Genomic DNA, 18,801 nt, shown 5'->3' with positions numbered 1-18,801 from the left:
AACAAAACAACATCCACTACTGTCTTTAAATATCCCAATGAACATAAGGAAAAAGCCCCTCTATTTTTCATACCCTTGATAAGTGAAGCTAAATACAAAACAACAGTCTACCATCAGGTCAATTAAATCCCTGTAAAACAAGAAAGAGAAGGCAAGACCAGTGTTCCTGTTCCAACAGGAAAGAAAGGAACCGTCATGAAATCTTCAGGCAAATTTAAAATGTTCCCAACTAGAACACCCAAAGGAATGCAGGAAAAAGATATAACTGTATGGTAAATACAAATACAAAGAGACTAATTAAACTTAACTTCATGTAATTTTTATCTACCAACATTATTAAATTATGAAAATCAGACATCTGGAGAAAATAACTATTTTCATAGTACTTACAACCAACTCTAATTAATCAAATTCTCAATTCCATCTTTTCTCTCACCCCTCCCCAAGTGCTACGCCCAGATCAAACAAAATAAAAATATGCAAAGCATTAACATGACTGTTTCATGCTGTTTAGAAATCAATAATGCTAAGTAATAATAAATTACACACAAGCAGCAGCTTCAGGTTTATTTACTGAGTGTATTTCAGTTTTACATAAACAGAGGTAAGCACTCCTAACCGTGTGACCAGACCCAACTGTGTCTGGTCTCACTTACATCCTGAATGGCAATTAAAAGACATTAAAAATACCCTAGGATTACTGCAGGCAGGACCCCTGCCTCACTGATGTGCTCTCCTGCCTAGCAGTGTGAAGAGAACACAGTGCCCCCCAGCACAGGCAAGGGCCTGCCAGGAACAACCTTTGTAGAGAGTGAGTTTCAACTGAAAATTACAAGGCAATTAAAATGTACCCTTGAGAGGCAGAGATGAAGGAATCCCAAAAGAGAGAATATGTGGATAGAAAGAAAGTAGACCATTAGTAGCAGTGCCTATTATAACAATGGATAGCAACAGCAATACTGGAAACATTTTTTCTGTCTATACCTCATTCTCCCATTGTTTCCTTGGGATATAAACTACCGGAGCTATATCATTATACTATCTCAAGCACTGAGTCAGGGTTAAGAACTGACTGACTGACAACTTTCAGGGGACACTTGACTACAACAGCTGCTGCAAGGGAGACTTAGCATGCCAAAGAAGATACGGAGATTTTTATGGACGCCACTTCAGAGCTCATTTCAAATAAACTCTTGAAATGTATTTACAAACATTTCTGAACTACCTGTGTGAACTGTAGAAAACCTCAGGCAAGATCCTCTAGACACAAAAAGGATACTTAATGGACACAGGGTGATAATAAGAGTCTCAGGGAATGAACTGACTAAAATAATTAACTCAAGTTAGTGTATTCTACTAATGAATCTTAAGTAATTCCTAAGGAAATGGAGTAGGCTACCAAAGCTTAAGTACACTTTAACTTTTTAAGCTACTAAAACAATCAAAATCTGACCAAGGAGAGTATAAACTTCATTAATATTTTTAAAGAGAGTAACTCAGTCTCTCATTCTAAAGTCAATGCTACAACACACTTTCACATTTCAGTTAGTAAATGATGAGAGTTTCCAATTAGAGAGTAACTTGAAAAATATACTGCAACAGTGCTGTAACTCTTGGAGCAGTGAAGCCTAGTCCGGTGTGGTACCTCACACTGTAATTCTGGCCCATAGGATGAAACAAATTCAAGGTCAACCTGGACAATAGAGCAAAATATAGTCTCAAAGGAGAGTTAAAAAAAGGAAAAAAAAAAAGAGATCTATGAAAATTTAACCAATTTATTTCAAAATAAAAATTACAGTAACTTTATTGAATAATAAATGATACACCAAACCTCATAAATGTTTAATGAATAAAATGTGATCAGTTTGGAAATAAGCATACGTTGTGGAGTAATCTTTTTGTACATTGTGAAAATATGTCTTTGCTAAGGCATCTTCTGAGTGGTTTAATAAAGAGCTGAATGGCCAATAGCTAGGCAGGGAGAAGTTAGGTGGGACTTCCAGGCAGAGAGAGAGGAAGAGATGAATCTAGGTGTGAGAGAGAGGCCAAACAGATGACACAGAGAGGAAACAGGAAGTGCAAGATGGAGAAGAAGTAAAAAGTCACAGGACAAAATGTAGATTAAATATATATGGGTTAATTTAAGTTATAAGAGCTAGTGGGACAAGCCTAAGCCATAGGCTGAGCTTTCATAATTAATAATAAGTCTCAATGTCATTTTTGTGAGCTGACAGCCCAAAGAAAAATCTGTCTACACAAGCATATACCCATAAGCCTACCACTCTTGGGCCAAAATTATCTCAGGGCCTGTACCTCAAGGCCTGTAGGACAGAGAAAAGCCTGGCTTGAGTCTGAGTGAGGACGAGACAGTAAAAACTAAGTAAATAAGAAAATGAGGCTCAGGAAGCCTAGCATACCACCATTATCAAGGTAAAGAACATTTATCTTCCAAAGTTTCCTCATCCTATGTCTTATTGCTGCTGTTTTGCAGTAGTAACACTGAACAAGAGATCTGCCTTTCGATCATTTTTGTTTTCTTTTGTTTTTTGGTTTTGAGATGAGGTCTTCTCTCTGCCACCAGAATGCTAGGATTATAGGCCTGTGCCCCTATGTCTTCCTTAATAAGCTCTTCTTTCACTTAGTTACCTCTGTGTGTAGGGTATGCACATGTGGGAAGGTAGGAGGGCACAGACCAGGGCTGAGTGGTGGGTGTCCGCCTCTGTCTCTTTTCACTTTGTTTCCTTGAGACAGGGTCTCTTACTGAACCCGGAGCTCACATTTTTCTTGCAGCTAGCAAGCCCCAATAATCATGTGCTCCACTCAGCCCGCAGGCCTGTGCAGGACCACAGCCAGCTAGTGGGAGCTACGATCTGAACTACAGTCTTCATGCTTTCACAACAAACTTTCTTAACAGCTAAACTGACTCTCTGAGCCCCACTTTGAGAAATCCTCAAGTAGAGAAGGCAGAATCGCTAACAGTGAGCACTGTGCTGTAACAGCATCTCTAGAACTCACTTATCTTGCATAAGAAAAATTTCTACTGAGTTAAGAACAGAGTGTAAGGATGAGCTCAACACTGGTAGGTGAGACAGCACAGAGAGCGGGGCACTCACTGCCAAGTCTGACAACCTGAGCTTCATGCCCAGGACCACAGAATGGAAGGAGAGCAGCAACTCTCCCAAGTCGCTCTAACCTCCACAAGCAGGTTGTGACACTCGTATCCAAACAAGGACTCACACAAAATGAATAAATAAGTGTAAAAACATTTCTAAAGAATGAACAACATCATATACGGCAATACCATGTAAGCATCAGGAAAAGAAGTACTATAACCATCCTTCTCCCTCAATGCATCAGACACATGAAATTTGATAAAAAGAATTTGCTTTGGAACAGAAATAGCAACATTTCAGCCTAAAGCCAAGTAAGACTGCCAAGTTGTAAACTTTTCTAGGAAAACGCTGTAACCGAAATGCCAACAGACCCTTAACTATAACAGTGCTAGGTGCCAAAACAGAAATGGTTTTTGGTTTTGTGGTCCTTTTACTATAAATTAGATACAGATCTAGTGGAAAAACAGTAGGTATCAAGTTCAGTAAGAGTAAAAGCCAAGATTGCATACTTGATTTTTAAATAAGAATGGAGACTATATGAAACTTTCATTGAGATATAACCTGTAAATCTGGCAATTTAAGGGCAACTCCTTAATAGGTTTCTGTGCTTACTACTTCATAGTCTAAGAACACCTCAAATTACTAAAACATAATCCAGGCAAGTAGAATATAAAATCAGGATTCCTGGTAGGAAAGTGTTACTCAAGCACACCAGTTCATTTATTTAATTTTGACACTAACTCCTAAGTGAAACAATCCAGCTTAGTGTGTCAATCATGCTTGGCAGCACAGGAAGCTGGAGCTAACTGCCAGTGCCACCTCAAGGCTGCTCGACTCAAGTTCTCTGTGGAAACCTACAGACATATTAGGCAACAGGTGAGTCTATCTTTAATTATTCAAACACAGTTAAGTATTGTAATGATGGTGGTGGAGCAGCTTATGAACCTGGTCATTAGTCACAAACAATGATTTTAAATTTGCTTCATGTCTGGCATCTATACCAGAAATGAGTTACTAAACTGAACCACCACTGTAGAGGCAAATACAGCGCCCCCCCACCCGCCAAAAGATGTGCATATACCCAAAGTAGTGTGATGACTCCAAGTCTCACAAAGATGTAATTTGCCCTGAATAAAGAGATTATGACAGCATGCTTTAGATGGGTATCAGGGTTTAATTAATAGATGGTCTGGTTAGCGTTACTTTAATAACCACAAGGTATTAAATAAAGACTGGTGTAAGAAAGGGTAAACAAGTAAAGGCTATTATTCAACCTATCAACCAAGTACCAGTAACATCTTAGTGATAAGAGTCCACAAACAGGAGACTGTACAGAACAGTTCCTCCATTAAAACACACCACTCTCCTAGGCCTCTACACTCACATCTCTGACTATATGTCCCTTTCTCAGGAAGGCCATCCATCACTCTATAGAAAAGGGCCCTCCCATTAGTCTCTATCTCCCTAATCAGTACTTTTATTTCCAAGCACTAATTATTGAAATTCCTGTTATTTGCTTACTCCTTCTATTCCCACTACACATATGGTCCAAGAAGAAAAATCCAAGCCCTAGTATCTGAAGTATACCAAATTGTAACAAGTACTAAACAGACATTTACTGCATGGCCGTGTCCCTTGTGGTCAAAGTATTACAGTATAATGAAGAGTATTACAGTATATGTAAGCAGTAAGCAATATAATATATATCATAAAAATTATACAAACACAGCATTTTTAATTGCAAGACATTTTGTTGAAAGGGAATGTATACATACCTTTTCTTCTTTTTATGTGTCTGTGTCAGAGAGGTACAGCTTTCATGTGTGCATATGTGAGTGTGCAAGTGCAGGTCAGCTGACACTGGAGGGCTTCAAGCACTCTCGCCTTACTTTCAGTTTTAATCTTGTGTATGACGTGTGTGTGTGTGAGTGCTTGCGAGCCATGGCATACATACAGAAGCCAAGAAGACATGCTGTGTGTCAATCTTCTACTTCCACCTTGTTTGAGGCAGACTCTCCGGTCCCCACCTTCATCTTGCTGCAGGTATGCTGGGATGGCATACATGTGCTACTGCACACAAGCTCTATGTGGGTTCTGGAAATTCAGACTCTGGCCCTCAGGCCTTTGTGGCGAGTATTTACCCTGGTGCTTAATTATCCTTTCTCACTACAAGCTCCAGGCTTCTAACATCCAAAAGAACTGAATTTCTTCACTAACAGAGCTAATGATGTGAACTAAACAACTTCCTTCCTTTGTTTAAAGAATATTTCCCAAAGAACTGTTAAATCTAAACTTAAATTCCAGCGGTTCCCATGGGATATTACAGGAATTCATCTGAGGTTTCCAGAGTATATCTTTAACATATATTTTCCATTTCCAAACTCAAAAACTCTTTCAGCTGCTGTAGAATCAGCTGTAGAATCAGTATGTTAAACCCAGTGTTGGTTTCTCTTTAGATATCCATATCAGGGTATGAAAGAAAAATCAGAACAGGAATAGCCAGCCAGCTCAGGGTGACCTGCTTCTCCATGGCAAGCGGCCGCCGACAGAAGCTGCTGCAGAGGAGCTCCTGTTCTGCACAGGGCCTGGGAATGCTGCTCTTCTGCATTAGTTTGCACTTAGCAACTGTTTACAAATTACTAGTATGTTTTTCTACATTCTAAACTTTCATGTAAAGACCTTCTCTTGTTCAGAATACTACGCAGTTCAAAAATGAGGAATGACTTGCAGGAAAACCCAAAATATTTAACATTAATCTTAATATTTGTTTATTTATTTATCTACTTATTGCAGTCCTGGGGATTGAACTTGGGGCCCTGTGCATGCTAGGCAAGTGCCCTATCATTATCTTAAAAAGGACTGGTGATGTGGTTCAGTGGTAGAGAAAGTCATGTTTGATTGTTGTGAAACATTACTCTAACTATGTAAAGATGTGTTGTATTTGTTTAATTATGTAAAGATGTGTTGCTGTTTCACCTTGTCTGCCTAAGACACCTGTCTGGTTTAATAAAAAGCTGAATGACCAATAGCTAGGCAGTAGAGAGACAGGTGGGGCTGGTGGGCAGAGAAAATAAGTATGAGGAGAAAACCAGGCTTGAGAAAGAAGAAAACGAGGGTGAAAGAAAGGGACATGCCCAGGGCCAGAAGCAAGCCAGACACAAGAAGCAAGAAAGTAGGACATTCAGAAAGAAAGGCAAAATGTCAATAAAGAAAAACAGATTTGACTAAGAGCTAAGATGAGGCCGAGCATTCCTAACTAGCAACAACTCTCCCGCCTCATGATTTGGGAGCTGGCTGGTGTTCTACAGGAAAGCCTGCTACACTTGATCCCCAGCATAACAGACATGAATGAACAGGTAGCCTGGTAAAGCAGGAATAAAAGAAAGGAAGAACTCATTGATTCCTGATTCAATCTTATTAAATGTTCACAGAACTATACAATGGAGATATAAAATAAAAAACATTAAGGTCTACCCATTTCTGAGTCTAGCAGAAGAAACAAGTGCATAACCATAACACAGTCGTCAAGCTCTGGCATAGATGTGATGCGATGGCACAGAAGACAGACATAATAAATTCACTGCTGCAAAATAAAACAGTATGTCTTGTCCTGCTTCTTTCAGGCACAATCCGGTTTAACTCCCATGGGCTTACATCTTGGAAGGGATCATGTCCCAGGAACAGCCACTCCTGGTGGGGATACAGGGAAGACAGCGCTTACTTCTTCCTCTGCAGCTTATTTGACTAAGCAGCAGCAGCTAGGTCATCCCAATCAGGAAGGACTCCCAAAACCGGCTCTAACCCACTCTGTCTGCAGAACAGAGGTCATACACAGTAAAATATGAAGCAATATCACACTCCTATTAGCTGTACCACCAACCATGTATGAGTCTGAGCTTAACTAACATCTCCGTGAATTCTTTTCACCTTCATAAAAGGGTGTCACACCACTACCTTGTCTATTTTTCATAGTTGTTTTTTCAGTTGAGTTCAACTTAATATTTTAAACATTTATTGAAGACTAACAATGTTCCAAGTATTATACTAGACAGACTGAAAGGGCAGGCTCCCATTATGTATAAAAATGAATGTAATTTTTTAAAGTCCTGGAAGTAATCCAAACATGCATCATAGCAAAAAGGCTGAAGTGTGATTATTTATATAGACTATCACACAGAAGTTAAAATTAATGAACTACATTTAATAACTATGTAATGACAAGACATTCATGTACTTTATGTGGTCCTTTAGCCAAATAGGTAAGTACAGGCTGACATTCAATTACACTTGTTGGCAGGCCATAAACCCTGATGAAGGCTGACATTTGTCCAAAACAGAATGACTTTTTCTTTGAGAAGAAGTCCCTTTGGAACAGAGTGTGGTGGGACACACTGCAGTTCCAGTACTATGTGGCAGAGGCTGGAAGGTGCCAAGTTTGAGGTCAGCCCAGATTTTGTAGCAATATCTTATTTCAAAGACAAATCAGAGCCTGTTGGATTACCTACAAGTTATTTCAATACTGAGAAGGCAGTTCTTTCTAATCCTCACAAAAAACTGGAAAAGCTAATTAATGCCTCTTCTAACACCATGGACAATACAGGAACAGAACAGAAAGCGACAAAGCAAGTCACAGAATATGCCCATGATTTCACTTCTAGAATGTTCCAAACCATGAAAAAATAAAACTACTGTTTGGAGGTTATAAATGCATAGTCAAAGGCTGGAGAGATGGCTCAGAGGGAAACAGCACTGGCTGCTCTTCCAGAGGTCCTGAGTTCAATTCCCAGCATCAACATGGTGACTCACAACCATCTATAATGAGATTTGATGCCCTCTTCTGGTGAACAGGCATACATGCAGGCAGAACACTGTATGCATAATAAATAAAGAAAGAAAATACATAGTCAACTATAAAGCAGGAGAACAGGATGTAAAATTCAGGATACTTGTTATGTAGTCAAAGAGAAAAGGATGGGGAGTACATAAAAACATCAATGTCTGATGTGAGAGGCAGTCCAATTACGTGGATCTGATTAGACACTATAAACATACAAATGAAATGTCACAATGCATCCAATAATTATGAACAAGTACTATATTAGTTAAAACAAAATGTCTTTTAAAAAGAGAATTTTGAGGGTAATAAATACTAAAGTTCTCCCCTAAACTAGGTGGTACCTATCAGCTCAACATCTACTTAAAACTTCTTACTTTCCCAGTGCCTTCTAAACACAGTGAATGGAATGGGGAAGGGCAAAAATATGTGCAGTATTTAATCAAAGAAATTGGGTTTTTAAAAAAAGACTTCATATTCTTAAAAAAAAAAAAAAAAGCCAAAACCCCTGAAACAAGAGAATTAGCGGCTGAAAGAGCAGAATGATATCTGAAAAGGACATGCACAGTTTGGAAGCTTTTTAAAAAGCAGCATCAAAGAGGTGAGCTGACGGCCAAGTACTCTGAACAATGGCACCAACATGGTGTGGTGACAACTTCTAATAAAGATAACATATACAGAAGTCAAAAACCTTCAGTCTGCTACTTCATACATACCCTGTGAAAATAAGAAAGGAATAATCTTTGTTACTCCCCAGAATATTACTTAGTAAGAAATGGAAGTACTGGATGGGGTTATCATCTGCATCTTGAAACACTACACCATCTCAATCATCCAAGTTGAAAATTTCGCTTTTATTTAAAATGGTGATAGAAACTGTGGTATAGCACCATCTGCACGTGTACACTGCTATGTTTATAGATAGAAATATATGAGTCTATTTAAAGGTATTTGTATTTAAAACATCAGGGGTGGCTGCATGGCTCAGTGGGTAAAGGACCTGCTGTGAAAGTATGAGAACTCAAGTTATTAACTCCAGCACCATGGAAAAGTCAGCCAGACGTAACAGCAGACATCTGTACCTCAATGCTGACCCAGGAGGCCAGTTGAAACGGAAATCTCCAGGTTTAGTGAAAGGATCCTATCTCAAAAACTGAGAGGGCAGCTAGACTGCTTAGTGAGTGAGGCACCTTGCCATCAAGCCTGATGACCCAAGTTTTCACAAACTCCCAAGGTTATCTTCTGACCTTCAAATGCATGCAGGCTAAGGCACGCGAATGCACCAAACAAATAAATAAAAACAATAAAGAGTAATAAAGGAAAATACCCAAAGTTACTCTCCAGCTCTGAGACAGATACAAAGAAAGGAATACGGGAGAAAAAAATTAAAGGTTTTGTTCAAATGATTCAAAATACTCCGTATTCGAAAACTGATGAATACAAAGCTTCCATGATGGGCGGTAGTGGTGCACACTGGAATCCTTTAATCCCAGCACTCGGGAGGCAGAGGCAGGAGGAGCTCTGTGAGTTCAAGGCAGCCTGGTCTACAGAGCGAGTTCCAGGATAAGCTCCAAAAGTACAGAAAAACCCTGTCTCAAACAAACAAAAAACATAGCTGGGTCAATTCCAGGTTACTAAACTGTATTCTCTTCCACATTCCTCCTCCCTCATTTTATTTGGGTAAAACATAATGATTTCTGTGGGGAGGGGTTCGAGACAGGGCTACTTTGTATAACATTGAAGCCTGTCCTGGAACTAGCTCTTGTAGACCAGGCTGGCCTCAAACTCACAGAGATCCACCTGCCTCTGCCTCCCGAGTGCTGGGATTAAAGGCGTGCGCCACGATGGCCTGGCTAAAATGTAAAGATTTTTAAAGTTGCATATGTGACACACAGGTAATCCTTTATTTAACTGAGAGAACACAGTCTTGTTGTTTTTGAGACAGGGTCTCTTTCACCATGTAGCCCATTCTGGCCTGGATTTCAGAGTAATCTGCCTGCTGCAGGTTCCCTGCTAATAAGATTACAGGTGTGCTCAGTTTAGAGTCATTTTCAACAAACCATATTTACACATAAAATAACATGAGAATAATCCATCATATTAAGTACCTAAAAAATAACTGAGGACCATATAAATGTAAATAGGCTGCTATTATCTACTAATTAATCTCATAATGATCAAGTGTCAAACCAATTATTTATCACAAACTATCCCTATGCAAAGCTTTTCATCAATAACAGTACAAATCCAGTTGCTTTCGCTGTCATATTAGGATTTAGACATTGCTTCGTGAAAAGAAAAGGATAATTTCAAGTGTTTCTGACTATTTCAGGTTGAGGAGACAGCTCAGCCAGCAAAGTGTTTCCTGCATAAGCACAAGGACCTGGCTGGATCCCAGGTAAGAACAGGCACCTATCTATAGCCCCAGCCCTCAAGAGCAGAGACAAGCAGATTCCTCAAGTCTGTTGGCCAGCACAGCCAATAAGTCAATTAGCTCCAGGTTCAGTGAAAGACTATCTGAAAAAAATAAGGCTGGATGGGCTGGCAAGATGGTTAGTGGGTAAAGTGGCCTGCTGCCAAACCTGACCACCTGAGTTCAATTCCCAGGATCCACTTGGCGGAAGAGAACTGACTCCCCTCCCACAAGTTGTCCTCTGCTTCTATACATGTGTGTAGTATAGATGAAAGTGCATACACACACACAAACACACAAAATAACAGGGTAAAAATATTAAGTGGAGTCCTGCACGATGTCTCAATGGATAAAGGACTTGCCACCAAGCCTAGTGATCTGAGTTCAATTCCCAGAGACCACACAGTGGATGGCAAGAACAGATCTTGTCAAGTTGTCCCTTTAACTTCAATATGCATATTCTCATAAAAATAAATAAATAGAGAAATACCAAAAGCTTTCTAAGTTAAGGCAGAGAACAACAGAAGAAAATACAAATATTAACCTCTGGCCTCCACATGCACATGCACACGAGCACACACAAACATGTACGTACGTATCCCCACCACCACCACCACCCAAAAATCCTGGGTTCTGAGGACATGCACTCAGACCTTCATGCTTGGACTACACGTGTTTTACCCACCTAGCTTCCCTAAGCCCTGGAACAATTTTTACGCATTGTTGAGTGTTCTTGTAAGAAATGCTGTACAGGACCATTGCTCACTTTTTAATCAGGCTGTTTGCAGTAGTGACTCAGATAATGTGCAGCTCCTTTCTCCCGTCTTGTAGGTTACCCTGTTGACTGTTTCCTTCAGCATGTGATTTTGCTGTTGATTGGTCCAGAAAAAGCCACACAAGGTAGCGGGCATTCCTAACCCCAGTGTTACTGTGACATCATGGGAAGAAGAAAGAGGAGACTCCTCACCAAGAGCTGTGTATCATCTCACTTAAAGAAAGAATTGCTCAGCTCATCAATTTCATTCACAGCCCCAATAGCATTAGTATTTTACCATCAAAGAGCCTGAATCAGGCCAGGAGATGGTATAGTGTGTAAGGCACTTCCTGTGCAAGCATGAGGACCAGGGTTCACATCCTCAGCATCCACAGACACCAGGTGACCACGGCAGCTCACCTGTAATCCTAGCACTTAGAAACAGGGCATCCTGACTAGCTAGAGCAACTATGTCGGTGAGCTCTGGGTTCAACAGACTTACCTTAGTGAATAAGGTTGTGAGCTCCTGACGAAGACTCCCCAAATCAGCCAGGACCTCCACATGTGTGCACACACTCATGCACCCACATTTAGTACATGCACACACCATATATAGACACAGTCTTTAAAAGTATTAGGCCCTAGAGAGGCTCAGTAAGTAGAGCATCTGTTGCAGTCTAACAAGTGCGATCCCTGGAACTCATCGGAAGATGGAAGGGGAGAGCCAGCTCCAAAGTCATCCCCTGGCCTCCACACATCTCACACACACACACTAATAATCAACTTTAATTAAGTGTCTAAGTACTACTACAGATATTTATGCTTAAATTTTATATAACTAATTCATCATAACAAGAAGAGCTAACAATGATTTATTCCTCACTTATTGAAGCCAGGCAGTACTGGCACACGCCTTTAAACCCAGCAGTGGGAGGCAGAGGCAGGCAGATCTCTGTGAGTTCGAAGTCAGCCTGATCTACAGAGGGAGTTCCAGGACAGCCAAAGCTAAACAGTGAAACCCAGTCTCAAAAAACAAACAAAAAAAATTAAAAAATTAAAAATGAGTTGAACATGATAGTGGATCTCTGATCCCAGCTCAGGAGATAGGGACAGGAAAATCAAGGCCACCCTGGGCTAATACATAAGACCTATCACAAATAAACAAACAAAATAACAACAACAATAATAAAGGACTATAATGTTTTACAGCAAAACCATTTTATTTATAAAAAATAAAAACTGATTTAAGTTATATTTCACTTATTTTTTAAAAAGAGCTATTGTTGTCTACTGGTACAAACGCATACTTATCTTTCCATATGTATAGGCACAAACATACACAGAGTTTTTCCTACTATACAGCAATTTTGGAAATGAAAGAAAATCACACCCAAAATCCTACCCATACCCATGATCCTGACAAACCAGCAACCTGCTATCTCCACACGCCTACCATCCCCACACACCTGCCATCCCCACACACCCGCCATCCCCACACACCCGCCATCCCCACACACCTGCCATCCCCACACGCCTGCCATCCCCACACACCTGCCATCCCCACACACTCAGTCCTACTATTATTTGATAGAAAATTAGATTTTAAGAATTTCATTAGTGAGTCCTTCGCTTCTCACAAAGATTATTATGTAACTTTTAGGCATGTTACACAGTGGATTACAATTACAGATTTTCTAATATTAAGCCATCTCTACATATAGGTAACACAGAACTTGTAATGCTTGATTTCTCTTATTTATGGCTGGATCTGGTCTGCTAATTATGTTCTTAAAGGCTGAACATCTATAGTGTTGACTGACATTCACCTATCATTCTCCCTGCTGATTCTGTTTACTTTGAGTAAGAGAGTTACAAGGTCTTTTTTAGAATGAGTTGGGAAGTATTTCCTTACTATCTACTGTCTGGAAACATTCACATGAAACTTTGATGATCTCTGCCTTATATTTTAATAACAGTCACCTGAAAATCCACCTGGGCCTCATGTTTTCCTTGAGGGTCAGATGGTTTTGTTTTGTTCTTCTTTTCCTTCTTTTTTAAATCTCTTTTCCAATTTCTTGAACAGTAGAGTCAGTCAAAATGGACATCAGATATTCCAGGTTGGCCTCAAACCCCCTATGTAGTGAATAATGACCTTCAACTCCTGATTCTCCTGCCTCTGCCAACCAAGTGCTTGGATTACAGGCATGCACAAGGACATGTAGTAACAGGGTGCTGGGGATCAAACCCAGGGCTTCCTTCATGCTGGGCAAGCACTCAATCAACTGAACTACAGCCTGAGATCCCAACTAATTATTTCCTGAACCAGTTCTTAAGCTTCCAGGTGATCTATCTTTATCATGCAATAACTCAACCCAAAAAATTGTGTAACTTTTACACAAATTTACAGGCAACTTACCATTTTTGTTTTGTTCTTATTTTAATGAGTGATTAAGAATCTTTACAGATCTAAAAATAACTGTGAATACCTTGGAAGGCACTAATCCAAGACGGCTACTTTTGACAAGCAGAAATAGGTGCACATGTATTTTAGACAACACTTACCACCAGAAACAGGGGCATCCATGAAAACAGCTCCCATTTTCTCAACTTCTTTCGCCAATTCTTTTGAAACTGAAGGATCAATAGTGCTGGAATCTATTAATAATGAGCCTTTCTTCACTTTTCTAAGTATAAATAAAAATATTCAAGTTTACAACTCTGCATAAGTAATTCATACAACTATTTATACAACCAGAATCAGTTAAAAACTGCTAGACGATCAAAGAGGCCTCTGGCATGGTACTGAAATAGTTGAAAATCTGATATGATTTTCATGAGTAAATTCATGTTCTAGATTAATTTCAGTTCAAAGTAAACCCATATTATTCAGAAAAACAATAACAAAATAAAAATCTAATAAAGTAATTGGTAAAGTCTGGTATTAGGTGAAATGCACCAGCCTTGCTAATAAGTGAAGTTAATATATAAAAAAATTTTTAAAACCTATGAACTTTAAAGGGGTATTTGACTGGATTTAAATTTTTATTTGTAGAGTCACTGGGTCTTAAAAAGCTTAAGACTTTAGTAAGCTACACTGTAAACTTCCCATAACCATATCATTTTTGCTAAGAATAAACACAAGCAACTGAAATATAGCTATTTGCTTCAAGAGGGCATATTCTTTTAATAATGGAAACATTTTTAAAATATTATTTTTATTAATTATTTGAGAATTTCAAATAATGTATTTTGGTTATATTCACTCCCTTCTCCAGCTCTACCCAGATCCACTCCCACCCCCTACCACCCAGATCCTCCCAGATCCACTCACACCTGTTCTAATAGAAACTTTTAAAAAGCAAAATATTAAACAGGCAGAAACAGAAATAAAGAGAATTTTCAAAGATGTTTTTGTGGCAAATTAAAATGCATCCATTGATAAAGATGGAAACAAGAACACAGATATTTTACATAAATCTTTATCATTCTTACAGTAAAAGCTTTCTATTTATGCTATGATTTCAGGACACGCCCCTGAAATAGTTCCCTTACATCTATAAGGCAGTGCTTATTCTAGTGGCTAAGAAACTCTGACCTATATTATAATTTAGCTCCCTGGTCTTAGTGGTCCAAGACAACAATCTTAACTACTGGTGAGGCTGAAGTAGAAGTTCAATATCTGTCTGGGTTACAATGTTACATGGCCAACATAAGCAATTCAGTGAGATCCTGTCTCAAAAGTAAATAAAGAAAGAAAAAAGAAAGAAAAACAAAACAAAACAAAACAAAAAAAGTAAATAAAGAAAAACCATATAAAACAAGGAGAACAGTTAACAATTATATGCAAATTTCCCAAAGTTCTTATTTATTACTAGTGCATGTATATGATATGTGTGTGGCTGTGCACATGGAGGTCAGAGGACAACTCTGTGGAGTCAAAGGGCTCCACCCAGAGCCATCTCACTAACCATATATTCCCTCAATTTCTCCCTGCAGGTCTACTCACCCAGGGATGCACAACCAAGACTGGAAAATCAGAACTCAGTATGAAGAAATATTAAAAAAGAAAATGCGGAAAATCGCTGTTTTAAAAAGAAAAAAAGATCCTAGAGTCAGGCATGGTGATGCACACCTTTGATCCCAGCACTTGGGAGGCGGATCTCAGAGATCAAGGCCAGCCTGGTCTACAGAGCTAGTTCCAGGTTAGCTAGGGCTACACAAAGAAACCCTGTCTTGAAAACAAAAAACAATGTAGACAGATCCAACAGAGTGGGTCTGTGTGGGTGCACTCCACACAAGAGACATGACAAGTGCTGCTAGAAATCACCTCAGTACAAAGCCTTTACTTCATGTAACAGAGAAAATAGGATTAAAACCTACCAATCTTCTATGGTATTATTTTTAACAATCTTCAAAACAAGTAGGAAATCATCTCAAAATTACTTAGGCACTGGGTGTGGATAAAGAATCCTGACGGGAAGGGGGCCCGGCACATCACTGAGAAGGCCATTATAGTTTAATACGAAACCAAACTCTTCCTAAGCACTCCCTGGACAAAACATGTCTAGTAGCTGGCACCTCCTCCAAAGTAAAGTAAAGTAAAGGATATTAATAAATGTTGTGTCACTACACATGTTTTACTAACTCTTCCTTGAGAGGTAAAGCAGGCCATAACTGAAGCAGGCTAGTAATGAGTCAGCCAGGATGCCTCAGGACCACACACACTGTGGGTCTGTCCGCTGGATCCATCCAAAATGAGTGCCACTCAACCACCCCTACAATCTAAACATTTATCTTATCAGTTTTCTGTCTAATATCCAAATGTCTTTTCCTTCCAAGTCTGTTAGTTTTCCAAAGTAACTCAATTTCCCCAAACCTCAAATTTCACACATTACGGTTTTCTGAAAGTAAACCTCACTTTCTTTTAGACAGCGCTATCAGAAATCAGTGTGTAGGTGACTCAAGTGTCTACACGGCATACGACTTCGTCCTCCCTCTCTGCTGAGTTCAACAAAAAAGTAAAGTAGAAATAGGAACCAGAAAGCCTAGAAAATGAAATCCAACCACTGTCATTCTGACATAACCACAAGGGTTTGGCAGTAAGCAGCAATTCACCAACAGGTTTACAGCGCTAGGGAAGACAGACACTGGTAGGAAACACTGACCAAAATTATACTTTACTCAGAGAGCCACTGCTAATACTGAATTCCAGCTTCCCAAAGTCCTTACTACAGATAGACTAACCCAGAGGACATATAATAACTTTTTATTATATAATAAAATCTTAAATTACGGTGTTTTTTCCAATGTTTGGTTTTATTTTTCACAGAACCTTTTTCTGGATTTCTGTACACCATAAGAAAATTACACTTTTTTAAGAGTAGTACAATTTAAAATGCAAGCTTTAAAAGTCTCTTAAACACACTACCAATGAAAGCAAGTTTAATGCAAGAGTTAAAGTAAAGAAACAAAGTGGGGGGGTCTTCATTCCCAAAAGTCACACACTGGACTCTAGAGCAAAATTAACCCTTTATGGTGAGCAGGAAATCACCCTGTTCACTTTGTGAAATAAAAAATACACAGGAAGATTTTTTTAACCAACAAAGCTGCAATGCCCTAGTACTTCTAAAACATGTGAAACAGGAACTACAGCAAGAAACATGAGTCCTTGAGAAATACATACTTTAGAATCCCATTTGCTCCAGAATAAACTTCTATCGAATTCAAACTGGTGGGCAGCATTGTGATAATCCTGTCAGCCTTTTCGGCTACATCTGCTGGGGAAGACGCTACCTTTGAAGAAATCACAAAGGAGAACTATTTAATTCAAACATAAACAGTTTCCAGACCTTAGGTAGAACTGGCAACTATTTACTGACAAACAGCTCAAGACCATACACAAATAACAAAGCACAGTGAAATGAAATAACAAATGGAAGCTGCTAAGAGTCCTCACCTCCTACTGAACTATTGGAGAACATGGGTTTCACAGAAAGTCCCCCTTAAATGCCCATCCCCACATCACTGAAGTAAATACAAAGCAAAATAATGGCATGTCTTCTTCCTTTTGAGATTCATCTCTAGATCATTCCAAGAGAGAAGTCTGGAAGTTTATGGCAGAAAACTTTAGGCATTCATCCCCTTAGAAATTGAGAGTTCTCTTCCATTGAAAGAAATTTAGTTCCATCTAGATAACTCCTTTAAAAGTTCCCTATAGAGTACTAAAAATTAATTCACAGATCTTAGGGTGCTACATATCTCAAAGCTTTTTCATGCCCATGAACTGGCAGTGCCAACTCATCCGACTGCCAAGTGCATGGGTGGTCCATCAACCCCCTACATCCCTAGCATCTGCTTCTTGGGATGTTTTGGGTTGCCAGAGCACTGCTAACTCCTCAATTATATCAAGTAGTGTCAAAGTGCACAGGTCTGGAAAAAACACACTGATGGTGATAGTAGGAATGTCACCACTCTACTGGACACAACTGCTCACTAATGACTGCATATATTTGATATGTTATAACAACAATGTCTGATTTGTGCAACAAAGGCATGCTTCTTAGACACAGGCATTCGAATAATCTTACCACTGATGTGATGGCTTTAAAACTCTGAAATAATAACTGACAAAATTTGGCCACAACTCAAAAGCTGAGAGAAAGAAACCAACCTCATTTCCAGTCTGACAGTAGCCACAAAAGCCTTTAGCAGCCAACTAATTAGAATCCCTCAGTTACATTTGCTAATTAAGTAGGTAGAAAAGGCAGCATGGAAGGAACAAAGGAACGCTTATTTAGGGAAGCCAGGGATGCAGCTCAGCCAAGTAGTCAGGTATGATTTTGTGCAAATCCTTTAACTTCACTGGCTTCAGTTTTCCAAACTATAATAAAGAACAGTACATTGATTCCTGTAATCCCAGGACTCAGGAGGGCTTGTGTTAACAAGAGAATTGCACATCTGAAACCAGTCTGGGATGAAGAGGGAGACTTCTAACAAATGGAGACTGCAGCTCTGCTTTTTAAAGAAATGACTCATTGTCCTCATTCTTAACCTGAATAAATATTCTGGCCTCTGCCCCCACAGAGAACCCCATGTGCCCTCATTACCAAACAAAACAACAGCAAGACATCTAATTTAGCTTCTAGCCGCAATGTAGAATGTGTTAATATCTGGGAACCTTCAGCTCCAGGAAGGCTGGCCACTGTAAAATGACAGAGAAGTCATCTTCCTTCTATCTGTTCACTTCTCACAAGGAAGCAGAAGGAAACCTGACACTGAGTCTGCGCTGGAACTCTCTAAGTCCTCTGGGACCTTGTCCTCACAATATTCATTTCAGATGACATTGCCTCTGTTGGAAAGTAAGTAAAGATTATACACAGTAGTTCTCTATCAGAAATGAACTGTTAAGAGCTACCTGTCTTTTTCTTCTCAAAAATTGGCTTGGCATTTTATTTAGTCACATTATAATTTAAATAGCATGTCACATGAGACATCTTGTCACTTTCAGGTCAAAGTCAACACATAAAACAGATATTCAAGCTTCAGCCGCTGGCCAAAAGCAGAAAATTAACAAATGGAGACTGAGGCTCTGCCTTTTGAAGAAAGGATTCCTGTGCCCCCATTCTTAACCAGAAATTTGTTCCCACAGAACTGGAAAGCACAAGTCTGAGCCTGAAAGCAAGGTGTC

At 39.3% G+C, this 18,801-nt stretch overlaps 1 protein-coding gene across 1 annotated transcript in view; it reads right to left on the bottom strand.

Annotated features, from left to right (window-relative positions):
- The window catches only part of Hibadh (3-hydroxyisobutyrate dehydrogenase), a 96,978-nt gene that overhangs the window by 65,132 nt on the left and 13,045 nt on the right, over positions 1-18,801 (bottom strand). The window contains exons 3-4 of the mRNA XM_048440362.3: positions 16,798-16,907; positions 13,677-13,798 (exon numbers count right to left, since the gene is read on the bottom strand). Coding sequence (XP_048296319.1) covers positions 13,677-13,798; positions 16,798-16,907 — 232 coding nt within the window. The remainder of the gene's footprint in view (positions 1-13,676; positions 13,799-16,797; positions 16,908-18,801) is intronic.

This window comes from Myodes glareolus, chromosome 6 (genome assembly GCF_982192425.1).
Source record: "Myodes glareolus chromosome 6, mMyoGla1.1, whole genome shotgun sequence".
NCBI lineage: Eukaryota > Metazoa > Chordata > Mammalia > Rodentia > Cricetidae > Myodes > Myodes glareolus.
Note: the sequence above shows the minus strand (reverse complement) of the source record. Positions and strands in the feature narration are given on the sequence as shown.